The 22,092-nt window shown below is 35.1% G+C and overlaps 1 protein-coding gene across 1 annotated transcript; it reads left to right on the top strand.

Moving 5' to 3' along the window:
- Window positions 1–1,739: 1,739 nt before the first annotated feature.
- On the top strand, window positions 1,740–12,816 carry LUM (lumican). The gene is made up of 3 exons (XM_053942940.1): window positions 1,740–1,976; window positions 5,066–5,962; window positions 11,772–12,816. Exons 2-3 carry the CDS (start codon window positions 5,086–5,088, stop codon window positions 11,924–11,926), a joined length of 1,032 nt encoding a protein of 343 aa, XP_053798915.1. The 5' UTR covers window positions 1,740–1,976; window positions 5,066–5,085; the 3' UTR covers window positions 11,927–12,816.
- Window positions 12,817–22,092: the final 9,276 nt, after the last annotated feature.

Below are 22,092 nucleotides of genomic sequence, written 5' to 3'. Positions count from 1 at the left end.
CAAATCTATAGTCAGAGAAAGCACAATTAATGCCTTTCCTGTGATTTTAAAATTCTCTTTACATTGCTCACCTTGTTATATATGAGCTTCATTGCTCACCTTGTTATATATTCTTCCATAGAGCAAATCTTGATATTATCTTAAAGGTTATCTCTTTCTGCATGAAAAATATTTTTTTATTCCAACTGATCTCTTGCTGAGTGCTGCTTGTTGTTACATTTGCAGTCAACTCACAGCTGAGGTTTCTTTGGTCAACTAAAGCTAATGAAGTAGTTTTCAGATAAATATCATTCTGTGCATGAGAAACTCCATCTGGTCTCCATTTGTCTACATGCGGAACAACAGCAGCTTTGTCCACTTGTACATTTCTAGTGCTGATACCGTGCAGTTTTTCACTTAGATTAATTCACTAGTGTAATCCCACTGCTTCACATTCACTTCCTGGCACCATTCAAGCAGTAATGCAGTAACGATCCGTCACCAACGTGTTTCCCAGAGTGTAAATGGTTCTCCCACACCAGGGAGACAGGCACCATGTCAGAACTCCAAAAGCATAACATTGCACTATGTGGAGCTAATTGTTTGCAAATTGGGGCATTGCAGAAGCACAGAGCTCTTTAAGTGTTTGTTGTCTTTCCTGCTCTTGGTGAAGGGCAATGGCTTTTCCCTGCTCCCAGTAGCCTTCACTGCTCTGGAGACTGAGATGCATCAGCAGCAAATTTTGGGAGAAGCTCCTCTTCAGGAAATAGATAGGGTTGTCCAGCCCAGACACATTCTGTACTACATCTTTTCATAAAGATAAGTTGAAAATGGACAAAATCCCTGAATTTCTCCCCCAACAATTACAGTCAAATGCAATTAAACACACAAGACATTTTAAAATGGCTTGTGCATGCTTTCTATATGCACATTTGACAGTTGTCCCTACACAAATCTATAAAAAAAAAGATGTTTCTCATAAAAAGGAAGGCATCCTCCATTTAGAGATAAGGGAAAGTTCCTATGGAAGCATTAAGATCTACTTTAAACTGTTACTTTCTTAATATTATTTTTCAACATTGCCTGGTGAAAGTAACATCTCATCCAAGCCTTAAGATGCATTCTTGAACTACATCCATGGAATAAGAAACAGACAACATAAAGCTGAGTAGTTCCAGATTTTGAAAAAGCAGGAGAAAACTGTAAGTGCAAAATGAACGAATGTATGGAGTGAGTTTACAGTAACTGCTCAAAACCCATTCCTGGGATGTGTTTTCATTAAACAAATATACATTCAACCACCAAAAATCTCCAGACCAAATCAATTCCAATGATTTGCAGAAGAATCTTTGGACTCAAGTATGTAATCTTTGAACTCAGTATGCAATGTGGAAAAGGGTATGATTCAAAGATAATTTTGAATCTGATTCTTAGGCTAAAGTTTTCATTAAACATATTTTACTGTGGTCATAAGACAGTTAAAGAAAAAGGCAGAAAAATGAATGAGTCACTTGGCTGAAGAAGAACAGCAGCATTGAGGTCTGACTGCTGTGTGTTAGTTCATGTCTAGCAGTATAAAATAAGTTGGAAAACAAAAGCCTGTTTGCAATTCTTTTTACAACATAACGTATTTTCCCTCTGAAATACAAAAAAAAAAAATCTTGTATAAACCTATGGCTTTTTAACTTTCTCAGGTTTGTGAAATATCATTCTCTGATCCCACAGGAGGAACAGATGGGTTGTCCTTGTACAAAATATGGTATCCACCTGCACTTCATTAGAGAGCTGCATTTTTGTACATGCCACACCACAAGATCACCATGATGACATAGCAGCTTTAGAGAACAGCGTGACTAGGGCTTTTTTTTTTCCCTCTTGTAACACAGAGGATCTGGCAGACTTTTACCTCCTGACACTGTTTAGAGCATATATTGGTCGATACAGCCTCTTATTGCATCTGCTCTGGGAATTAAGGAAAGCAGCTTGAAGGCAGTAAGGTAAGTGCTGCTGCATGCTTTAACCGTAATGTTCAGCTGTTTAAATGTAGCTGCAATGGGAACGAAAATATGACAGGATAAGTTTGCCAATTTGTAAATTGAGCACAAATCAACAGTTTTACTGTCGATTCACTATCTCAGTTTCCTTCAAACAGCTTCACATATTTTGTACATCAGTGTTGCAATTTTTTACAGTCTGTTTTGTTCTACATCGGAATAAGAGTTGACATACAGTACAAAGACATTTGTAAGAGTACTCACTGTTTACTTTTTTCATTCATAATAGTGAGAGCTTCGTAAACCCCATTTGCTAAATCATTTTGCTTCATTCTAGAAAAAGACAACGTATCCTGATATTTAAATAATTAATCACATAAACAATGATAAACACTAGGTATTTTTTTAAATTTCTAATCAGTTTTAAAGCACATTTTAAATACACTAGTGAAACTTTTAAAATTACAGACTTTTGCAAACTGTATAAGTTAAGCTACAGAATTAAAGTTGATTGACTCTTAATTTTATATTTCTTTTGTTTCACAATAAATTAATAAGGAAATATAGACAAAGTCAAACATAGTTAGAATAATATTTCTACACTAATGCAGCAAGCATTTTCCCAAAATCATGGATTTACCATTTAGTATGTTTTGGCAAGTTGCCTGAGCAACTTCACAAATATTTTCACAGGTATTTTGCAACACAACTCCTTAGAACAGGCACAGGCAATTAATTAAAGCATGTTTATGTTGTAAGATAAACATCAAAGAATGTATTCTGATTTCATATTTTGGATTTATGTAGTTCAGTGCAAAAAACAAGCATGATCTATTAACCTTTTACACTTCAGACAGTGAAACATTCAGATACCTGAATGAGAAATGCATTAATAAAACAAGTTAAATAAATTTCCTATTTACTTTGCAATTTTATGTTACACACATGTCCATATGCCCCTTAACTACAGAATTGTCACATAAATTCTAAAACATTTTGATAAATTAATTCAAAGCACTTGCTATGTAACATTTTTAGTTACTTCTAGGGTTCTGCAGAGCAGTGAAATTTTGTACTCTATTTAAAGGACTGTAAGACTATGATATCAATAATGAAACTTAGCATTGCAGATATGATTTGAAACTAGAAGAAAAATAGAATTTGAATTTAAAATGTCTATGTTATTCTAAAACTATAAAATTAAGGAGGTGTGTAAAAAATGTTACTGTAAGGCCAAAGAATGTAGTCCAAGGAATTCATTACCCTCTTTTTATACTTTGAATACAGAAGTACTTGATTTCCTTTCTGTAATGTTTAGTACCTAAATAGGACTGGATGTTGAGATGAATTGTCTTACTTCAGTCTTTGCTTTCAGATGAGCTGTACTTATTTATACCAGCAGGGGTCTAAAGGTCGAGCTCATGTTCATGTTGCGTGTTCTCATGCAGTAATGAAAGACATGAAAGAAAATTACACTGACAACTACTATTTCAATGATTATCCTGGGGTTTGTAATTAGGTAAATGTGATGGGACCAATGCCATTGAGATGATATGCAATCAGATTCCTTTTTCAGGGGACAGCAACTTAATATCTAGCAATGGAACTTTATGAGTTGTTGAGTGGAAGTAACATAAGAACATTTTAAAAAAATTCTTTGTACTGTACTGAACAAGATCAATAGGCCCTGCCTAGAGATGCTTTAAATGAGATTGTTATCTCACTAGAATAGGATGTGGCTTTTAAGAAGTCAATAGAAGCAAAGACATTTAGAATTAGGGAAAATTTTGTAGCTATGGCCCTGCACTTTAAGTCCTCTGTGTAACAATTCCAATACCAAGACTAACTTACTCTGCTGGAAGATTGCCCAGATCTGAGATCAATGTTTTGTGGTCTGTTTACAGGCTTCAAATACTTTCTGAAATTCCTTAAGAAAAAAAAAAAGGTTTTAAGGATTTTCTTAATCCTCTCAGTCTCTGAACAGTAGTTGAGTACTTGTAGCCTTGTCTTTTACTACTGAAAATCAAAGTAAGCTCACTGACTTTATTGATTCTAGACTTACTTTTCCAGCAGAACATCTATCTAGCCAGTAAGAGGTATAAACAAGGTACTAGCCTTCCCAGATTAATTGGCATCTTGTGGAGTACCTGATGAGAAAGCTATGGCCTTAAAGAGTTAAGTCACCCGACGTATACTGAATCACAAACATCTCCAAAGACACCGAATGTCCTTTTGCTGTATGTGAACTGAAAAACTAACTATGTAAAGCCAGTGTTTTATTGTTCAATTAATTTAGAATGGGCATAAAATGTAACCAAGACCTTTGTTGTATAGAGAATTTGCAAGAACATTTTCACTATCTGAAATTCAGTCATTTCAGGTCCACTGTCAGATTCAGTCATTTCAGATCCACTGCACACATATGCAATACTGGTTGTTTGGCATGTTAAAGATAATATGCTTTATATTCCGATTTGTTTGCTTGAAACTTAGTGGACCATGCTTTACAGAACATAATCCATGAGAAAAAGAGCTTTCAAGCTACACACATTGTAGGAAACTCCCTTTAGTGCATCACAACAACACATCTTAACAACACACTATGTATGAGAGCATTACCCTCAGTTTTAACTTCCCTGTCTCTTTCAAACTTAAGTCAAATAGCCACATGTTTAGAAATGAGACAATTCAGCACATTAGGAATGCTTGGTAGAATTTAAATGGTGGCACTATCTCTGAATGTGGCCTTCATCAAAACGGAAAACTTCTGTGGCAAGTTTAAAAATCTTGTACTTCATCATCTTTCTTGTGACTTAGTCAATGAAGGCAGAAAGATATGAAAAAAAGTTTTACTTACAACAGCAAAATGGCCAGCAATTTTGCATTGCAAAGGAAGATTATACAAGACAGGGGCAGTAATATAGTGTTAACAATGTAATACTAACAACCCAATATTTTTTTCTTCATTAAAAACTTTAAATAGGAACTGTAATTAGTTTTTAAATAGAATCTTTATGCGGTAAAATTTCAAATATTGCTGAGAGAGATAAAAAAATAATGTTATATCCTGTTTGTTCCCTTTCACCATACAGGGACGAGACACATTAGAAAGATGACTTTAAAATCCCTAGCTGTCTTTCTGCTGTTGATTGGTGGCAGTTTTTGCCAGTATGACTACGGTCCTGGAGATGATTATGGTTATGATCCTTTTGGGCCATCCGCAGCAGTCTGTGCCCCAGAATGTAATTGTCCTTTAAGCTACCCTACTGCCATGTATTGTGACAATCTTAAGCTGAAAACCATTCCAATTGTACCAAGTGGAATAAAATACCTTTATCTTCGAAACAATATGATTGAGGGAATTGAAGAGAACACATTTGACAATGTAACAGACCTACAGTGGCTGATCCTGGATCACAACCATTTGGAAAATTCAAAAATTAAGGGAAGAGTCTTCTCTAAACTAAAGAACCTGAAGAAACTTCACATTAACTACAACAATTTGACTGAAGCTGTTGGACCACTTCCCAAAACTCTAGATGACCTGCAATTAAGTCACAACAAGATCACAAAAGTCAATCCTGGTGCATTTGAGGGGTTGATGAATCTGACTGTCATTCACCTCCAGAACAACCAGCTGAAAGCAGATTCCATTTCTGGGGCTTTTAAAGGCCTGAATTCACTTTTGTATCTTGACTTAAGCTTCAATCAACTTACAAAGCTACCGACAGGACTGCCTCACTCCTTGCTCATGCTGTATTTTGATAATAATCAGATTTCCAACGTTCCCGATGAGTACTTCCAAGGTTTTAAAGCCCTGCAATATTTACGTTTATCCCACAATAAATTAACAGATTCTGGAATACCAGGTAATGTCTTCAACATCACATCACTAGTTGAGTTGGATCTCTCCTTCAATCAGCTGAAGAGCATTCCAATTGTCAGTGAGAACCTGGAAAACTTCTACCTCCAAGTCAACAAAATTAACAGTAAGTTAAATTTACACATATTCATTAATCTTTATCACAGACTAGATACTGATGGTCAATGCAAGTATCTGAAATAACACATCAACCAGTCTGAAAAAATAGTACTGGTTAGACTGTTAGCACACTAACATTTACCTAATAGTTGTCCACATCCATGTTAAAAGACAGATATTTACTGAATACACTCAATATATCCTTAAAATGAGAAATTTATGCTTTCATACTGATGTGGATTTTTTCCTCAAACTCTTGTCTTGTGTAAATTGGAGTAACTACATAGGCGCCAATGGAGTTGTCTTATACAATTCAGGAAAAAAAATTGAAAAGTTTGATCAGTGCAAAAAGATGTTCAAAATTCTTAAGCTGACAAAAAGAGAGAGATGTCATGTGAGGATATGACTATGATAACCTTTCAGGAGCTGCTAATCAAAATGCTGGAGGGAGGAGAAAGGGAGAAAACAACAAATTCATAAGATAGCAGGCACAAGATGCCGTGAAAAAGATACATCAAAGTAACTGCATTTGTTTCTTTCCTCCCTTGCTTCATGCAGCATCCCTCCAAATCTCTCTTGAAATCCAAAGAGCTGCCCCTGTTCTTTCTCTTCATTCCTGTTTCGCACATCATACGATCAGGCAAGTTTGTCTCCATTCTCTTACAATCTGAAAAATGTTCCTTCTGAAGTCAAGAAATGCCACAACTTTCATCAGACCATGAAGGTTTCTGCAGAGACAGGGCTCTCACAAGGCTGTCCCATTCCTGGGTTGACAAAGAGGTGTTGCAGAGCTGGAGAGGCCTCACCACCATGCCAGAAGTTCTCCAGCTGCACCTCTGTCAGTGTAGTCCCTGATGGAGAGGGAGATGTTCCAAATATGACTGTGGTTTATCAGGAAGATTTATATCATCTTGCTTGTTGATATAAAGTAAACCACAAAATCCTCCCTTCTGTTTGTCTGCTTGTATCCATCAAGGATTAAGAGTATCAGTGTTAGCTACTCCATACATAGCTAACTCCATGAAGATGTAGACTTTAAAACCAAGTATTTTTAGTGGAGATCTTGCCAGACCGAGGGCAAGATATTTTTACATGTTTTGTATGTACTATGTTTCATTTTTCTCAGTGGCTTTTTTTTTTCTAGTGCATCTTAGTTTCTTGTTTTCATGAGGGAAAACAGTGAGATAATAGTTCCCACCTAAGGCATACAGCAACCTGTGGAACTCTACCAGATACTCTGCCACTCCTAAAACAGCTAAAAATTATTATTTTTAATTTCTCATGTGATATAAGCACTTTTCCCTGCTTAGAATGATCTGAGCTTTCTGCAAGTTAACCAGGTACCAAGCTTGGCTGGTGTTCACTTTTCCAAGGACATCAGAGTCAGGGACGATGACAACAATTTTAGCTTTTCAGGGCAAGCTGCATTTTCAGGGGGATGGTGTGGGGAGTGGATGCTCACCAGCTACTGCTACACTATCATTGCTACCCTATGGACTGATGCACCAGAATTATGATTTACTGGGTTTTTTCCCTTATCATAAATTCTAGCAGACTTCAAGAATCAATTTCTCAGCTATCTAATTTTACAGGCACAATATATAGTTCCCTAAGATGCTGATTGACAATGTGGGATAAAAATTAATTAGAAATAATCCTTAATATAGGGCAAACAAAGCCTTTGGATTTCACCATTCATGACACCTGACTTACAGCTATGAGTGCTTAGTCTTTTGGGAAATTGAGTTGATTGATCTGTGATTATTTAAACCTCAAACCAACAACCAGTTCCTTTGTTTAATAAATTGTTATGATTTACCAGTGATTTATGAAAGTAAACTAGGCCAGCTTCTGTTCCATGCAATGGCCTATGGCACACATATGCAGTGAGTCTAAGGAGTAATGATAATTTGTCCCCAGATACACAAAAGGTATAATCTTTCAGTTTGTGCTTGCTTAGTTTGAAGTTTTCATTATACTGAGAACTAACATAAAGATATTTTTCCATAGTTCTTAAATTGCTATGTCTCCCTTTTTCTCAGGTACCTTAAAGCTTGCAGTTAACATTTATATTTGTCTAAGAAAGAATAATCTGGTTCCAACTTTGTTGATATTACTGGAAAGAATATTTCTCTAAATTACTGTCCATGAGTTTCACCATGGACTTGCTACAATCATTGTGCATTGTCATTCATAAAAAATAATTTGTTTGAGAAATACCCTTATTTGAGTGACTTTTTTGAACAAGAACTGATAATAAACTCATCAAAATATGTATTAGAATTGGTTTTGCCTTAGTATGTGTTGTTTCCCTCTGTGTTGCAAGAAGCAATGGGTGAAGCAGATAGCAAACTCTTAAGAAATCAGATTCAGAGTAACTCCTCTGATTTCTAGCTAATAAATTGAAGCACATAATAAATCCATTATATTAATTGTAGGTGTCAAATCTACAGTTTTATCTACTGTACTTGGTGCATATTGGATCTCCAAGCTAGAATAGGACCATGGAAGATTTAGAAAAGCTTTTGCTTTCTCCATAGCTCAAACCTAAACTGTAGTTTCTAAATTGAAATGTCTTTAAGATGACATTATTATTATATAAGCACACATATGCATGTGCACACACACACACACACACACAGAGACTTATGTTACAGGCTCCTCAAGGCAAAAAGAAACTCTGCAGGATGGAAAAAAAACTTCAGTAATCAAAGAGGTTCAGTGAAACAAGAAAAGGGTCCAAAGATGGCCTTCTTCATATTTCATCTGTACTTATAAGAGATTAAGAAGAAAATTGTTGCTTCCACATGAAACCCCAGGAAGTAATGGGGATACTCTACATCAATGGAGTATGAAAGGGGAAGTATGAAAATGTTCCAGAGGACAGTTAAGAGACTATTTATCAAATTGTAGAAGTGCTTTATTGTCTTTTATCCAGCTCACTCCAACAATTCCCAAAGGATTTTTTTAACATGGCCTATCTAAAAACGTGTCTCATGTGATTAGTGGACAACAAACCAACAATAATGACTATGTAACTTCAGATCCTGTTAGGATTGCCCACTGTACTGTTAGATGAAAATCCAATTTTCAACCAATACTTCTTATTCTCTCAGTGTCTGGCTTATGCAGGAATTCTGTGTTGGGAAAATATATAGGAAAAAAATCCAGGTACACTGTTGCTGAATATGAATTTCATAAATTCAGGAAGACATTTTTTCAGCTGAAACATTAGTAAGTGTAACAAAAGAGGAAGTAAACTACTGAGATATTTGATGCCATTGTACTTCAGTCTAAAGGATTGCAATTCCCCATACAGATTATACAGATAACAGCTCATCCAGTGCACTCATAAGAACCACTGGTCTTATTTTCTGCTAGTAGAGACTGCAACTAAAATGAAACATTTTTTTAATATGCTTTTAACAACTGAAAATTATATAAAGAGTATAAAAAAATTGATATCCACATTCAGATGATGCGGACCAAATATTGGAACAAAATCCCAATGAAGTCCATGACTGAGTTCATTTAACTTCTGGGAGGACAAGTTCTCCATCCATTTCCCAAGTAGTTTTAGCCTCATAAACAGTCAGAACAGATCAGAATTTTGTTATTGCAGTTAAATTTTGTGGTTTATGTGTATGAAGTTTATGTCCTTTTGAGTAGTTAACCATCTCTCCAGCTTCTATAAGCATACCTTCTTTTGCAACCAAATGTTAGCATTTATGCTCAAAAGTAACAATATGGGAAAAAACCCTAAAATTATATTTATAAAGTTTTTAAGTGTTTGTCGTCAGCAAAAATATACTTACCATGTCATTCCTGAATGACAAGAAGATGGAAAAAATCGATATTAGAGTTCAGTTTTATTTCAAACTTTACAAATTAAACCCAAATTATCTGAAGAAAATTGAAACTAAATAGTCAATGATATAGCCTATAGCCCAAGAAAATGAGTTAAATCTCAGGAATTTATGGTTTTATTCAGCAAAATTCCACACAGACATAATCCTATAAACATCTCTCAGATCATATGATCTTAATGAACAAGAATCATTAGTTTGTTTCTGCTGGTACATTCTGAACCAGAAGGGCATTAGATTTGGTCTGAAGTATTAAAATTTTACTATATTACAACATGGACTGCCCAAAGGATGCCATTCATCTCACACCCTTCCAAAAGTAGGCTGCACACTACACAAAATCTAGGAAATTGCTTTGATTTGCTTTAATGAAATTGGAGATCAAGATCTGACTTTTAAATTATGTTTCCTTAACCCCTACTCAAAACAACTTACTTTGTGGCAGGTACCTGAGTCTTTACCCATTCTTATCATCATATCTCTGTCCAAAAAATTACCTATGCTCTTATTACCCATGCTCTTAAGAGCTGCCTGTACATTTATACTTAGTTTGCAAAAGCCATGTTTCATTAGTGATAGAAAATTATTGTAATGCAAGTCCTGGAAGAATCCAATTAGAAGGATGTTAATCCAAAAGTTAATGAGAAGGTATGAAAGGTACTTCCTCCACTTCCTTTAGTACTACAATTTGATCATACTTTCTTAGATGAGTTAAGCAGCCACATAGAAAAGACACATAAGGTGACTTATGAAAGGTAAATCAAATGTTATTTGATTTTGATAATACTAACCTGGTATCTCAGAAATTATGAGATTCATGGGTTCATTTAAGGAGTCCCTTTAACCTTTTAAAGTATTTTCTGTGTGAATTCATCTGATGTCAGTGTTCTGAAGAAGAGCAAGTCTCTCAGACTGTTTCTTTAGTAGTTATGGAGCTTTTCAATAGACTAATCCTCTGTCTGACAAAAGAAACAGGGAATGAAGACCCTCTTTGCAAAATTACACAATGTGGTATGCAGGGGACATCAAATATATTCACATACATTCTCTCCTGAGGATAGATCTTCTCTGCATGAAAGAGTTCTATAATACAGAACAGTGTGTGTGCTCTTCATATTGAGCAGAAAATTTCAGTGATTCATGTAATTTCTAGTTTACAGTTCATACTGATCATAGGACACAAGACAAATTTCCATTCAAGATCTATCTGGTGTTATGAGAACCAAATAATACCTCAACTGAATAGAGACCATATATAACATGATATATAAATTACAATAAATATATATATTTGATAAGTAATTTTTGCATTCAGATTCACCTAATTCTGATGTGAAAAGGTTCAACTGCACAGTTTAAATGTAAAACTCTTCTCCAACCCTAGACCCAAATTTCATTCTGAAACAGGTAAAATAAAATGCATACAAAATATACAGACACCCATTGGACTGCCTGCACTTTAGAGTAAAGCTGTATCATGGTTTCAATTTCTCCAGAAATTTTTTACTTCCTTCAATATCTTATGAAACAGTTTTACCCTTCCATTGTAATGTACACAAACTGACTGATTCATCCCTCTGCATCTCTAGTTTTTTTAAAAAGAGTGATTTTTTCCTTTTATCTATATGCCAGATTCGACGTCTATATGAAATCTGAAGTCTAAAAGTCAAATGTGTACTGGAAGAAAATGGCATTTGAAAAACTCAGTCTTGAAATTCTGAACCTCTCACAACCAACAGAAAGAGCCTCTCCCAACACAAGCCCCTCAAGTTACAATAAATTTACATTGATTCTCATCAGTGTAAATGCAAAATATTGAAAACAGTAAAATGAATTAAAGTCACAATTTTCAACTTAAATAAAAAAAAAAAAAAGCAGAAAAATAATGGTTTTGTCCTATTTCTCCTAATTATTCATGTTTTTCTCTTATTTCTGTTCTCTTTGCTTCAGAGTTCCCACTGAGCAGCTTCTGTAAGGTAGTTGGACCGACGACCTATTCCAGGATCACACATCTGCGCCTGGATGGAAACAACCTCACTCGGGCTGACCTGCCACAGGAGATGTACAACTGCCTTCGGGTGGCCGCTGAGATTTCACTGGAGTGAGATACCTGTGATCATCCAGTTCCCTTCCAGGGGCAGTAACTGCAGGAATAACACACCATGGTAGTGCTTTAAAAATAGGATATGCCTTAAAGCAAGTGTCAATCTGCATATTATCCATTCTGTTTGTTAATATTTAGCAAGGACTTGGCAAACTTAAGGGAATGTGTGCATATTTTTACAAATGGTTCTATTTAGAAAGCACAAGAATTACCAAATCTGATGCAAAATATGTCTTTATCTGGCTATATGAGTTGATGAAAGAGATTCAACTTCATAAAAATCTATATTCATGCATGCAATACATGCCAGCAGGTTCCAGACTCACAGGGAAGTTAGGTGGGATTCATTGTGAGTTATAGTGAGCAGTATGGGCTGGCGTGTGTCCATACAAGATTCCTGTCCAACTTTCCTAATCATCCTGCCTTTTATATATTGTTACCCATTGCAAAGGAAAAATTGATTTAACAATATACGAACAATTTAAAATTTGTGAAAATATGTGTTCAGAGCTTATGACATTGTTATATTAATGGAATACATGAAAGATAACAAGGAAAAAAATATTCAGGTTAAATAATTGTTTACTCTTCTTTTTGTCATACTTTCATTTAACTGTCATGATAAAATTTTTTATTCATTGCTGGTATAATTGTTATTTCAAAATAAATCATATATACAGATATTTTTATTCAATTACTTGCATGCTATTTTTAACCAGACTGTAGAAAATAAAACATATCAAATAGTGTCCTTTTGTCCATATAGTTGACAACTATGTTTCTTTCTTTTATAAAATGAAAAAAAAAACAGGTTAGGACAAGACAATCTAAGCTATTCTATTATTATTAAAATTTATTGTAAGGTTAAATAAACTGTTTTCTCTACTTTGACATTTCAATATGTTTGTATACATAATTTAACATGCACTACTACACTTGTGTTGGCCAATAAATAGATACCTTATGAAGTTTGCAGTATGGGAATTATGGCACTATGAAAACGTGCAAATTAATGTTTCAGTGTTGTCAAAAGAACAGTGAAATCTCTCAGAAACCACAGGTGGTGAGTAAAATGCAGCTACACATGGTAAAGACATGGTAGTATGTTCCACCCAGGACTAAATAGTCCAAATATTGTCAGCATCTTGGAACACTCTAAAATAAATGTGTTAGTAACTGAGAGCTGCAAGTGGCTTGCTTGCAAGTACAGATCATCCCATGGGTACTGTTTTCTTTTCAAATACTAGACTATTAAACACTCAAACAGAAACTTTGCTAGTTTCTATAGCAAAAGCAGAAACTATCACCTCTGAAAAAAACCCCAAACTAATTCATACCAAACCATTTAGTTGGCACGTTGCCAGTTCCAGATGTTCAAAATCAAAACACAATTCACAAAGACACCTAGGACTAAAACAAAAGGAGAGATTCAGAAGACAATATAAATATTTCCCTCCTTATTTTTTTTCATTTTGGAATTCATAAATGTTGCTGCTTTATTACTCATGTACAGGAAGGATTGACAGTAAAATATGTTACAAGTTGGCTAGAATTTTCATTGCAGAATGAAGTCTAAATCTGGGGCTTTCTGAACACATCAGGGTGGGAAAAACTATGGAATAGCACCTAGGCATTGTAACATAGAAAAAGAAGAAGGAAGTGCATGCAAAACTCCCCAAAGAAAAGAAAATTGAATGAGAAATGGTATTTAACCATTTCCAGAGAGTTTTTAACCCAACTGTTCCCTTCATGGAAAAATATACTAAACACTAAAACTTCTAGAGCACAAACTGATAATGAGATACGTCACCTGGTTGTTGTAATCTAACAACACAACAGAAAAGTATTATTCTTTTCAGCTTGTTTCAGTACACTGAGTACTTTTACACAAAATGAGAGTGTGAACAGTGAGACTGAGAACAGTCCAACTCATGATAGATTAGAACCTGTTTAAGAGAACTTCCCTCAACCTTCTTCTTTCCAGGTAAGGCTAAAGTACTTCCCTTAGCCTCTCTGAATATACCATATGTCTCAGTCCATGTCTTACTGCAGTCTCCACTGCCGAAAAGAGTGATACAGAAAAAGTGTATCACTTTTTTTTGGGTGTGCATGGTGAAAGACAAAGTTCCAGAAAGAGAAACTTGAGCTGGACATGCAAAAAATTCTTCCCAGTGAGTGTCACAAGATTGCCCAAGGAGGCTGTGGACTCTGCATCCTCAGAAATTTTCATAATGTGCATGGGCAGCATCCTAAGGGACAGATTTGTCTTTGAAGCTAGACTTAGTTTTAGAAGGAGATTGAACTAAAAAACCTTCATATGTTTCTTCAAACTGATTTATACATCTGTGAATCTGTGATTCTAAGAATACTAGTAACCAATGGGGAAAAATATCAATTTTACTAACCAGTTCTACAGCTGAAGAGTTTAGCATGAAATTCATGTGGAAAATTTCTTGTTTCAGGTTCCAGTCCATAATTCCAACTCCTGTGATACTCACAGAATCTTAACTTAGTTGATCTAGATATAGATTTGGATATAGATTCCACAGGCAGGAACTTTTTTTCTATACCTTTGCTGGCTTGTGCAAATCTGCTCCCATTTTAACACTTGTGATTTACTGAGTAATGGCAGAAATCAGAGATCCATCCCTTCTAACTCTCCCATGTGGGACAGCACTAGCAAACATGCCACCATCCTAATAGACAGAGTACTCATGGAGGACATGTTGGTTATTAATTTTTTTCCAGATTCTGACATTGGTTAAAAGGCTTTCCATCTGCAAGAAAAAGAACTTGATCTGTAGGCCTTAAGGCTTTCACACAGAAATAACTCTCTTTTCCACTTGGTCTGAAAAGTTCATCAGTTGAAATGAGAAAGAAAAGAGTGCTAGCTGCACTTTAGGACACTCACCTTGAATGTAGAAAGGTCAGGTTCAAGTACCAGGGCAAATTATCACTTCATTATGTAAAGAAGAGTAGCTTTAGAGGCTGGAGCACTTTTTATCACACTGTTCTGAGATAAGATTGTGTCTGTGGGCTAAAATGTACATATTGCTACTCTTTTGTGCTATAAAATGATGCTTTGTGGGTGTAACCCCTTCTACCTGTTTTAAGAGGTGAATTATCTTCATTTTCATAATTTGAATTCTTAATCTACAGATCAAGTAACACAATATTTTTAACAAATTGTGATTACTAGAATAATTTTTTTTTAAGTATCATCCCTCTTATGTGGTAGCTCTGTGGTACAGCTACCTTTTTATTATAAAATTGTTAAAGAAAAGCAGAAAATAAAGTCTAATTAAGAAGAAAGTGAAGAAATGAGGTAAATACATGAGAAGATAAATATAATTTATGTTCTCCATATGGCAATGTAGAAACAAAGGGATTTGGTCAAATGCACCTGACTTCTGTAGAAGAGGAAAGCTGCATTGTGAAAAAAAAAAAAAAAAAAAAGCAGTTTTGTCTTTATTCTGTGAATCCCAGTGTGGGGCAATGCGTACAAGTCTGTCATAGTATTTGGTCAACCTGACCAGAGCACATATTCAAATAACTATGAAGACACTTTGGAACCTATTAAATAATACTTGTAAAAATATTTCTGTTGATGATAACACTTTCATTGAAACATGCAAAATATTTCAGACAGAAGTACTGGAAGTCTTTATAAATTTCTTACGCTATAAATCAATTCCATACGTTATAAACCAATAAGCTGTCTTGAAGATAAACAAGTCTTTCAAAAATCCTATTTCCATCATCTTTCTAGTATCACATCATGTGATTTTGCCATCCATCTTGCTACACACACTGGTTTCTAAACTACATGAACAAAAGTTTCCTGAACTTCACTTTTATATTTCATCATTACAGCCATTTTGCTGTCAAAAAAAAAAATAAACAGCAAGACCAGTAAGTTCTCAAAATCATGATTTGAAGAAGAGTTTGTGATTACCTGTGTATAAAAATGAGATTTTTTTTTTGTTCATCTTCCTAAGTTTGGATAAGATGAACCATCCCCTGCAATATTATAATTCTCACCCTCAATTCAGAAGAAGGAAAGGTGTGTTGCTTCTAATGGAAATCACAGCTGAGGTATATATTACACAGAAAATGCAGAAGGAAACTAAGCATTTACTGCTGGGATTCCCAGCTGTCACCATGAAGAGCATGGAATCATCTAAGAAAAGGGCAGGTAGTGTTGAAAAACACCCCTTTGATTATTTAGGGTTATTTAGGTCATTATTTAGGGCTCTGGACAGGTGCTTGGACAGGGATGGGTGATGAATTCTGCCCAAAGCTGGGTTCCAGAGCTGTCTTCAAAGAAAAAGGTGGTGTCAGTTTGCATCAAGGTGCTGGGTGTTGAGGAATTTCATCTACACAATAAAGACTTAGTTTCAACGTATTCCATCTGAAAGGATAATCAGTGACTGGAGTAGTCATGGTGAGTGAGATTTGAGCTTGAGGTTGAGACTCTGGAAGAAAACTCAAGTGCTTTGGGAAATGCCAGCTCATGAAAGTGATGACTGATATAGCAAGTTAAGAAAATAAAAATCACATAGTCTAATGTTTAATTTCAGTATTTCCCAAGAGTATCTGCATTAAAAATTAGAGCAAAAATGACTACAATTAATGGAAAATAAGAGCTGAGTTTTCATATAGCTTATGCCATTTGGCTTTTCTTTCTAAATATTAAAAAAGCCCCTGAACTTTGAATTTCTCATGTGGCAAAATCACTGTAGCAGATCATTACTGTAAAGGGAATAAATTTTTTTTTTTCATTAAGTTGTGGGAGTTCTCTTTTATGCAAACCTTATCATTCATTTCAGATGACAGAACTTTGTATAACTAAACTTCTTGAAATCTATTGTCTTACTGTGGGGATCTAAAATGAAGATGAATTAAAATATTTTTGGACTTCTTTAATAACAGAACTAAACAAGAAAACAGAAGTTAACATAAATTAAGGATAAGGATATAATTAAAGGATAATAAAACCAGTTTGGTTTCACTGTCATTATGTTATCTCAGAATATTTAATCCTTGATGGTCTATGTTCAGAACTTCTGCATGTTTACAGAATGGGCATCAGATCACTAATACATATTTTCATTTACCATTAGTTGTCTGGAAAATATAAATCATCTAAATAGCTACACATTGTCCCAGCAACTCAATATATGTGTGTAATTGATAAATGCATGTTAGATAATTTAATTTGAGATATATTTAGCATTTTAAAAATAGAGTCCCAGGGGTGGGATAGATTTGTTTCAGTGTTGAAATTGTTGAAATCATGAAAACAAAGTAAAGTAAGAGATTGACAGTAACATTTCCATAGTAGCTAAAGTAAACCTAGCAAGCCAAGACAAATATCAGATTTTGGCATTATGTTATGGAACCTTTTTGGTGTCACTGTGGTAAAGAGTTCAAACCAGAAAGCAAGAGAACAGAGTGCCAAAAATTATTTAATGAAGCATATTCAGGAGACCAATATATTCCCCATAAAAGCTGAGACCTTTTCCATGGTTGTTCTTTTCTGAAATGTGCTGCTCTGCGATGATCTCTTTCAGCTAAACTACTTTGTTTGCACTGTAGTTTTGATAAGGGAGTGAAATTGTGCAGAAAGTAAACTGCTAAAGTTTTGTTTCTGGATGTTTAGAATGGGATCTTATCTTTCTAAATCCTATATAAATGAGAGATCAAGTGACATCTCCTTTTAACAAATTAAGCCAGTCAAACTGTTCCCCAGGGTTTCTTTAAGCAATGTATTCTGAAAACTGAAAGCTCCCCACATAAACTCCCTATACTTCAGCTGCCTGTATATGCACAAAAAAATGCCTATTTAAATAAGAAATGCAATTTCTTCCACTGTGAGGTCTAAGCAGGTAATTCTAGACTTCTAGTAGAGGTGCAGCATTCCTGCTCCTAAGTCTGTTTTGTTTTAATTTCTTTTGTTCACTAGGAATGATGTAGAGTAAAATACATCCATAGGAGCAGGGTCTGGAACATCTGGGCTGGTCCTTTGATCTTTGTGCAGTGTCCCTTGGGCTAGCCTGAAGGGCTCAGTCATCTGCTTTCTTTTAGACTCTTTCATCTTGCTGACCTTTGGCTGTTTTTTAAAAGGAGCAGCAGATAATTTTAATTGAGATATATCACTGTCTGGTGGTCAGGGAACTGTTTGGAAATAGAAGTTTTGTCTTTTTGACTCTGAGTACAACTCAGAGCAGCAATGCTGAAAGAGACAGTCCACTACATGCCTGTCATCAGAAGTGAAAGAGGCAGACAAGCCTCCATGAAGGTATCTGGAGCTACCATTGGAGTATAGGATAAGAGAACACAAACTGGACTTACTGTCTTCAGCTTTTGAAGTGTTACCTTTTCTCTAGTAACCATGAAGACAGTTCAAGAGCCTGTTTCAGATGAACTGATTGTCCTGTAGAGTAAGGCACATAGTTTTTAGTAAAGTACTGCCCAAATTAAGGCACCCTGGATTGCAGCCTCTGCTAAATGGAGCAATGCATAGGGCTAATGAGTAAGCTCTGCTTGCAATACACTCCTGGGTTTGCTGGTGATGAACTATGCACATGCTTGATGCTTAACAGACCTTGCTTCGAATTCAATCTGAGACATATGGCAGCCATTACTGAAAGAAAGTAATGCATTTTTTCACTGTCAGCAGCTCTGATGCTAAAACAGAACAGCTCCAAACAGCACTCCCAGTTGTCCATTTCTCCTCCCAATGGGTCTTTCTAGTCTGTTTTTTTTTTTTACTCTTCTAGTCTTTCTCAAGGTTGTGAGCTGTTTTAGTTTCAAGCATGTACATTACTCCTCTCAAAGAAATGTTACTACCCCCTGCAGTTGTTGATGCTCCTTGCTTTTTAATACATTTTTAATACAAATTCTCTTGATTAACAGTGTGGATTGAAAGGAGACACAGGGAGTAAAAATCCTGTAATGGCTTCCGACATCTTTCTCAAACTAGAACAAACCCAACAATATCTCTTAGAAATTATCTCCAAAATTCAGGGTGGGTATCCACAGTATTTTTACTGTAATATTTTTTCCACTTCCTTTTATTGTTGTGCAAATATCTTTCATACTGTTACTTTTTGAGAGATTGTTCATGGTCTCAGGAGCAGTTTGTGTTTCACTGATATTTGCCTTTGATCACTCAGCTTCTCAAGTCAAAAATTACCTCATTAACACAAAATTCTTAGCTGTCTCTTACTGAAATAAGGTTCTGGAAAGAGTCTTAGGTTGGATCCGCAAAACAAAAAGTCTCCCAAACCATTAGTCATTTTTTAAAATCTTGGCCATGGTCTTTATTAGTCTGTAAAACTTTATCACCATAGAGTGTAACCTTTAAATAAGAAATATTTTACACCAGATGACAGAGGATTCAACACAAAATGCATGATATGTGCATAATCTTGAATCTTCATGGAAAGCAGGCTTTCTGCAAAGCCTGCTTAGACACCCAGTCAATCACTTGTCTCTACAGAGATATTTAAAAAAATTTTGGGAGCATGTAAGAAAATACATGTGGCAGTTGTAAACACTCTTGCTTCTTGATTTTGAAGACATTTCTTGTAATTTTTTCTCTGCTTTGTTTGCATCAGAAGAAATGGAAATTCACATTATTGAGAAAGTCTTAGAAAATGTATTTTGCTATATTCTTCCCCTAGTGAAGAACTCCTCCTTTGAATGGGATGGAAACGTGTGTTTGATAAGGATCAAATACCTGGCCTCTAAATCCACAAAGGGCAGATTGTGACCCCTTGCTGAACAGTATTTCATACAAATAGTACCACTGCCTGCCACAAGGTAAAGAGTAAATCCCTTCTGTGATAACATAATAAATATCTGGACATGATTAGTAGATAAAAATAGCAGGTAAACTCAGACCACCATGAAGAGTAAGATAAATTAATCTTTTTTGTTGTTGCTAAATGTAAACATCTGGCAACATGCATTTAGGCGTGTCACAGCAGATCATCTGCCATCAGGACTTGCACTTTTAGACCCTTCAGTACAACATTTGGGAAGGACTTGGCTCTTTCTTTACTGGCAAAAAAACCTCAGTGCCTCCATATTCTCTCTACACACTTTGTGAAGGTTTAGCACAAAAGCAAAGCAGTTTTATACTGCGCTACTTGTTGTTTGCAAGAATCATAGATGCACTTTTCGTGGTGAAGCCTCCTTAAATGGCTCATAATTAGACATACAACTATTTTAGATTTCACACAGTGGTGCCTCTGCCTCTTCCTATCTCCCCTGGATGGACTCCAGCTGGTAAGAATCCTTGTCAGTAATGCGGAGTACCAGCTCTGCTGCAGGAGGTCCAAGTCTTCAACATTTTAAGTTCTAGGTGTTTAAAGTGACACTCATAATGAAAATAGGCAGTTTTGATGGCTCTTGTCCTATAATTAGAGATTTGCTTAAAACTAGAACCTTTATTTTTAGGCATAGATGTAAATTAATTTAAATTATTAAAATAGTTAGAATGCATGAAGGAATCAGTTTTACACCTGCTTTGTAAGAAATCCCTGATAATCTTTAAGAGGTGTTGAAGGGCCTGGTTCGCTAGCAGAGTAAAACACTTCAGCAGTTATTTTGTTTTTAAGTACATAAACAATGCAAAAATTACTGATGATAAGGATGCATTTTTTCATAAACAAGAAACATGGCAGTACAAACATAACTAATGAAAAAAATTTATTACGTGTTTAACATTAGCCTTACTGAAGTCAGTGAAAGCAGCCCATGTATTTAAGATTTGCTTTCCTTTTTTTTGACTACTTTGGTCTTTTGTGCTTCTTTTGAGACATTCTGAGTTTAAGAAGCAAGGGATTGAAAATTATGAAATAGGTTGTTATATGTTTAATGTTTAAAATCAAATAGATGAAACAGAATTAAAATAATTATGAAACTAAGTTTTAAAACTAATATAACTAATTTAAAGTAACAGAATATATTTTATGTTTTCAATATTTTTCATTAACTTTTCCCTTAAAATATTTATGCCATTGTTCTGGCTTTGAACATGAATAGTTTTTCTGATATGAAGTTGTTACGTTAAGTTTGGACTAAAAAGGAAAACAAAATCTTCCAAATTACTTAATGTGAGAAATATGTGTCTATCTTTGGAGAGCAAGTTGCCTGCAAAGAGTTTGCTTTAGATCAATGATAAAAAAAAAAATTGCAGGAGACACTGGGGAATATTATAACTTTGTAGAAATACATGTAAATATCTCTGAACAAAAAGGAAAAGGTAAGATTTAATCTTTAAAGAACTGAAAATATGTTATTAAAAAATTCTTAGCAAATGCATTTGCTCTCTTCTTCTCCTAATCAAGAATTTTGTCTTTAAATGGCATCTGCATTTAATAAAAATCAAATAAAATATTTTCGTAGAAACAGATGGCACTGGTTTTAATCCTTTGTGGCCAAGTCAGGTATTATGAGAATGAGTTATGATGTAAGTCAGCTTTGCATGTAAAGTATCTTCTAACAAAAATGGTGAATAAACGTACACTTTGGGCTACCTGCTTCATCTAGACCAGCTCCTATCATCTGATAGAACATAAAAAATCAAATGCCTTCAGCTCAGTGGCTGCTTGATATTAAGGCCAGGCTTTCCTTCTTTCCCTGCCTAGGTGCTGAGGTGCCTTAGCTATTTCAGGGGTTAAAAGCTGTAAGCACTGATGCGTATATATGAGGCTGTATTCCTAGAACACGGCTTGTAGCCTGACTCAAGCTATTACAGTCTAACAACAGGGACCAATAGAAAGAGAAGAAGATCCAAGAAAGCTGAGGTAAGCCCAAACTCTGAAACAATGTCAAACTAGAAGCAATAGCTAATAAGGTGTGCATGGAAATACATCTGGGAGTACTAGTATGTACTTCCAGTTTTATATGCTGCTAATTCTTAGGAGGACAGGAAACAAACACAGTGGTTAGCAGCCAAAAGCGGTGAATTTACAGTGATTTCTAACTGGCTTCAGTTAGCTCCAGGAACTTGACTAACAAGGTAAATTGCTTTATATTTCTTTTTTTTTAAGTGTTATTAAGGTTATGAATATTTACAGAGTAAGAAGGTTGCAAATTCACTGTGTGAAATAGAAATGTTATTCTTTAAAAAGACTTTATTTGTCCCTTTCTTTG

Source organism: Vidua chalybeata, chromosome 5 (assembly GCF_026979565.1).
Source record: "Vidua chalybeata isolate OUT-0048 chromosome 5, bVidCha1 merged haplotype, whole genome shotgun sequence".
NCBI classification, from domain to species: Eukaryota; Metazoa; Chordata; class Aves; order Passeriformes; family Viduidae; genus Vidua; species Vidua chalybeata.
The sequence above is the reverse complement of the archived record's forward strand: the minus strand, read 5'-3'. Positions and strand labels throughout refer to the sequence as shown.

Excerpts from the sequence above, each read along its gene's own strand:
- LUM (XM_053942940.1), top strand. The coding sequence starts at position 5,086 with ATGACTTTAAAATCCCTAGCTGTCTTTCTGCTGTTGATTGGTGGCAGT. Across the intron at positions 5,963-11,771 it reads CCAAGTCAACAAAATTAACA|AGTTCCCACTGAGCAGCTTC; the intron begins GTAAGTTAAATT and ends TCTTTGCTTCAG.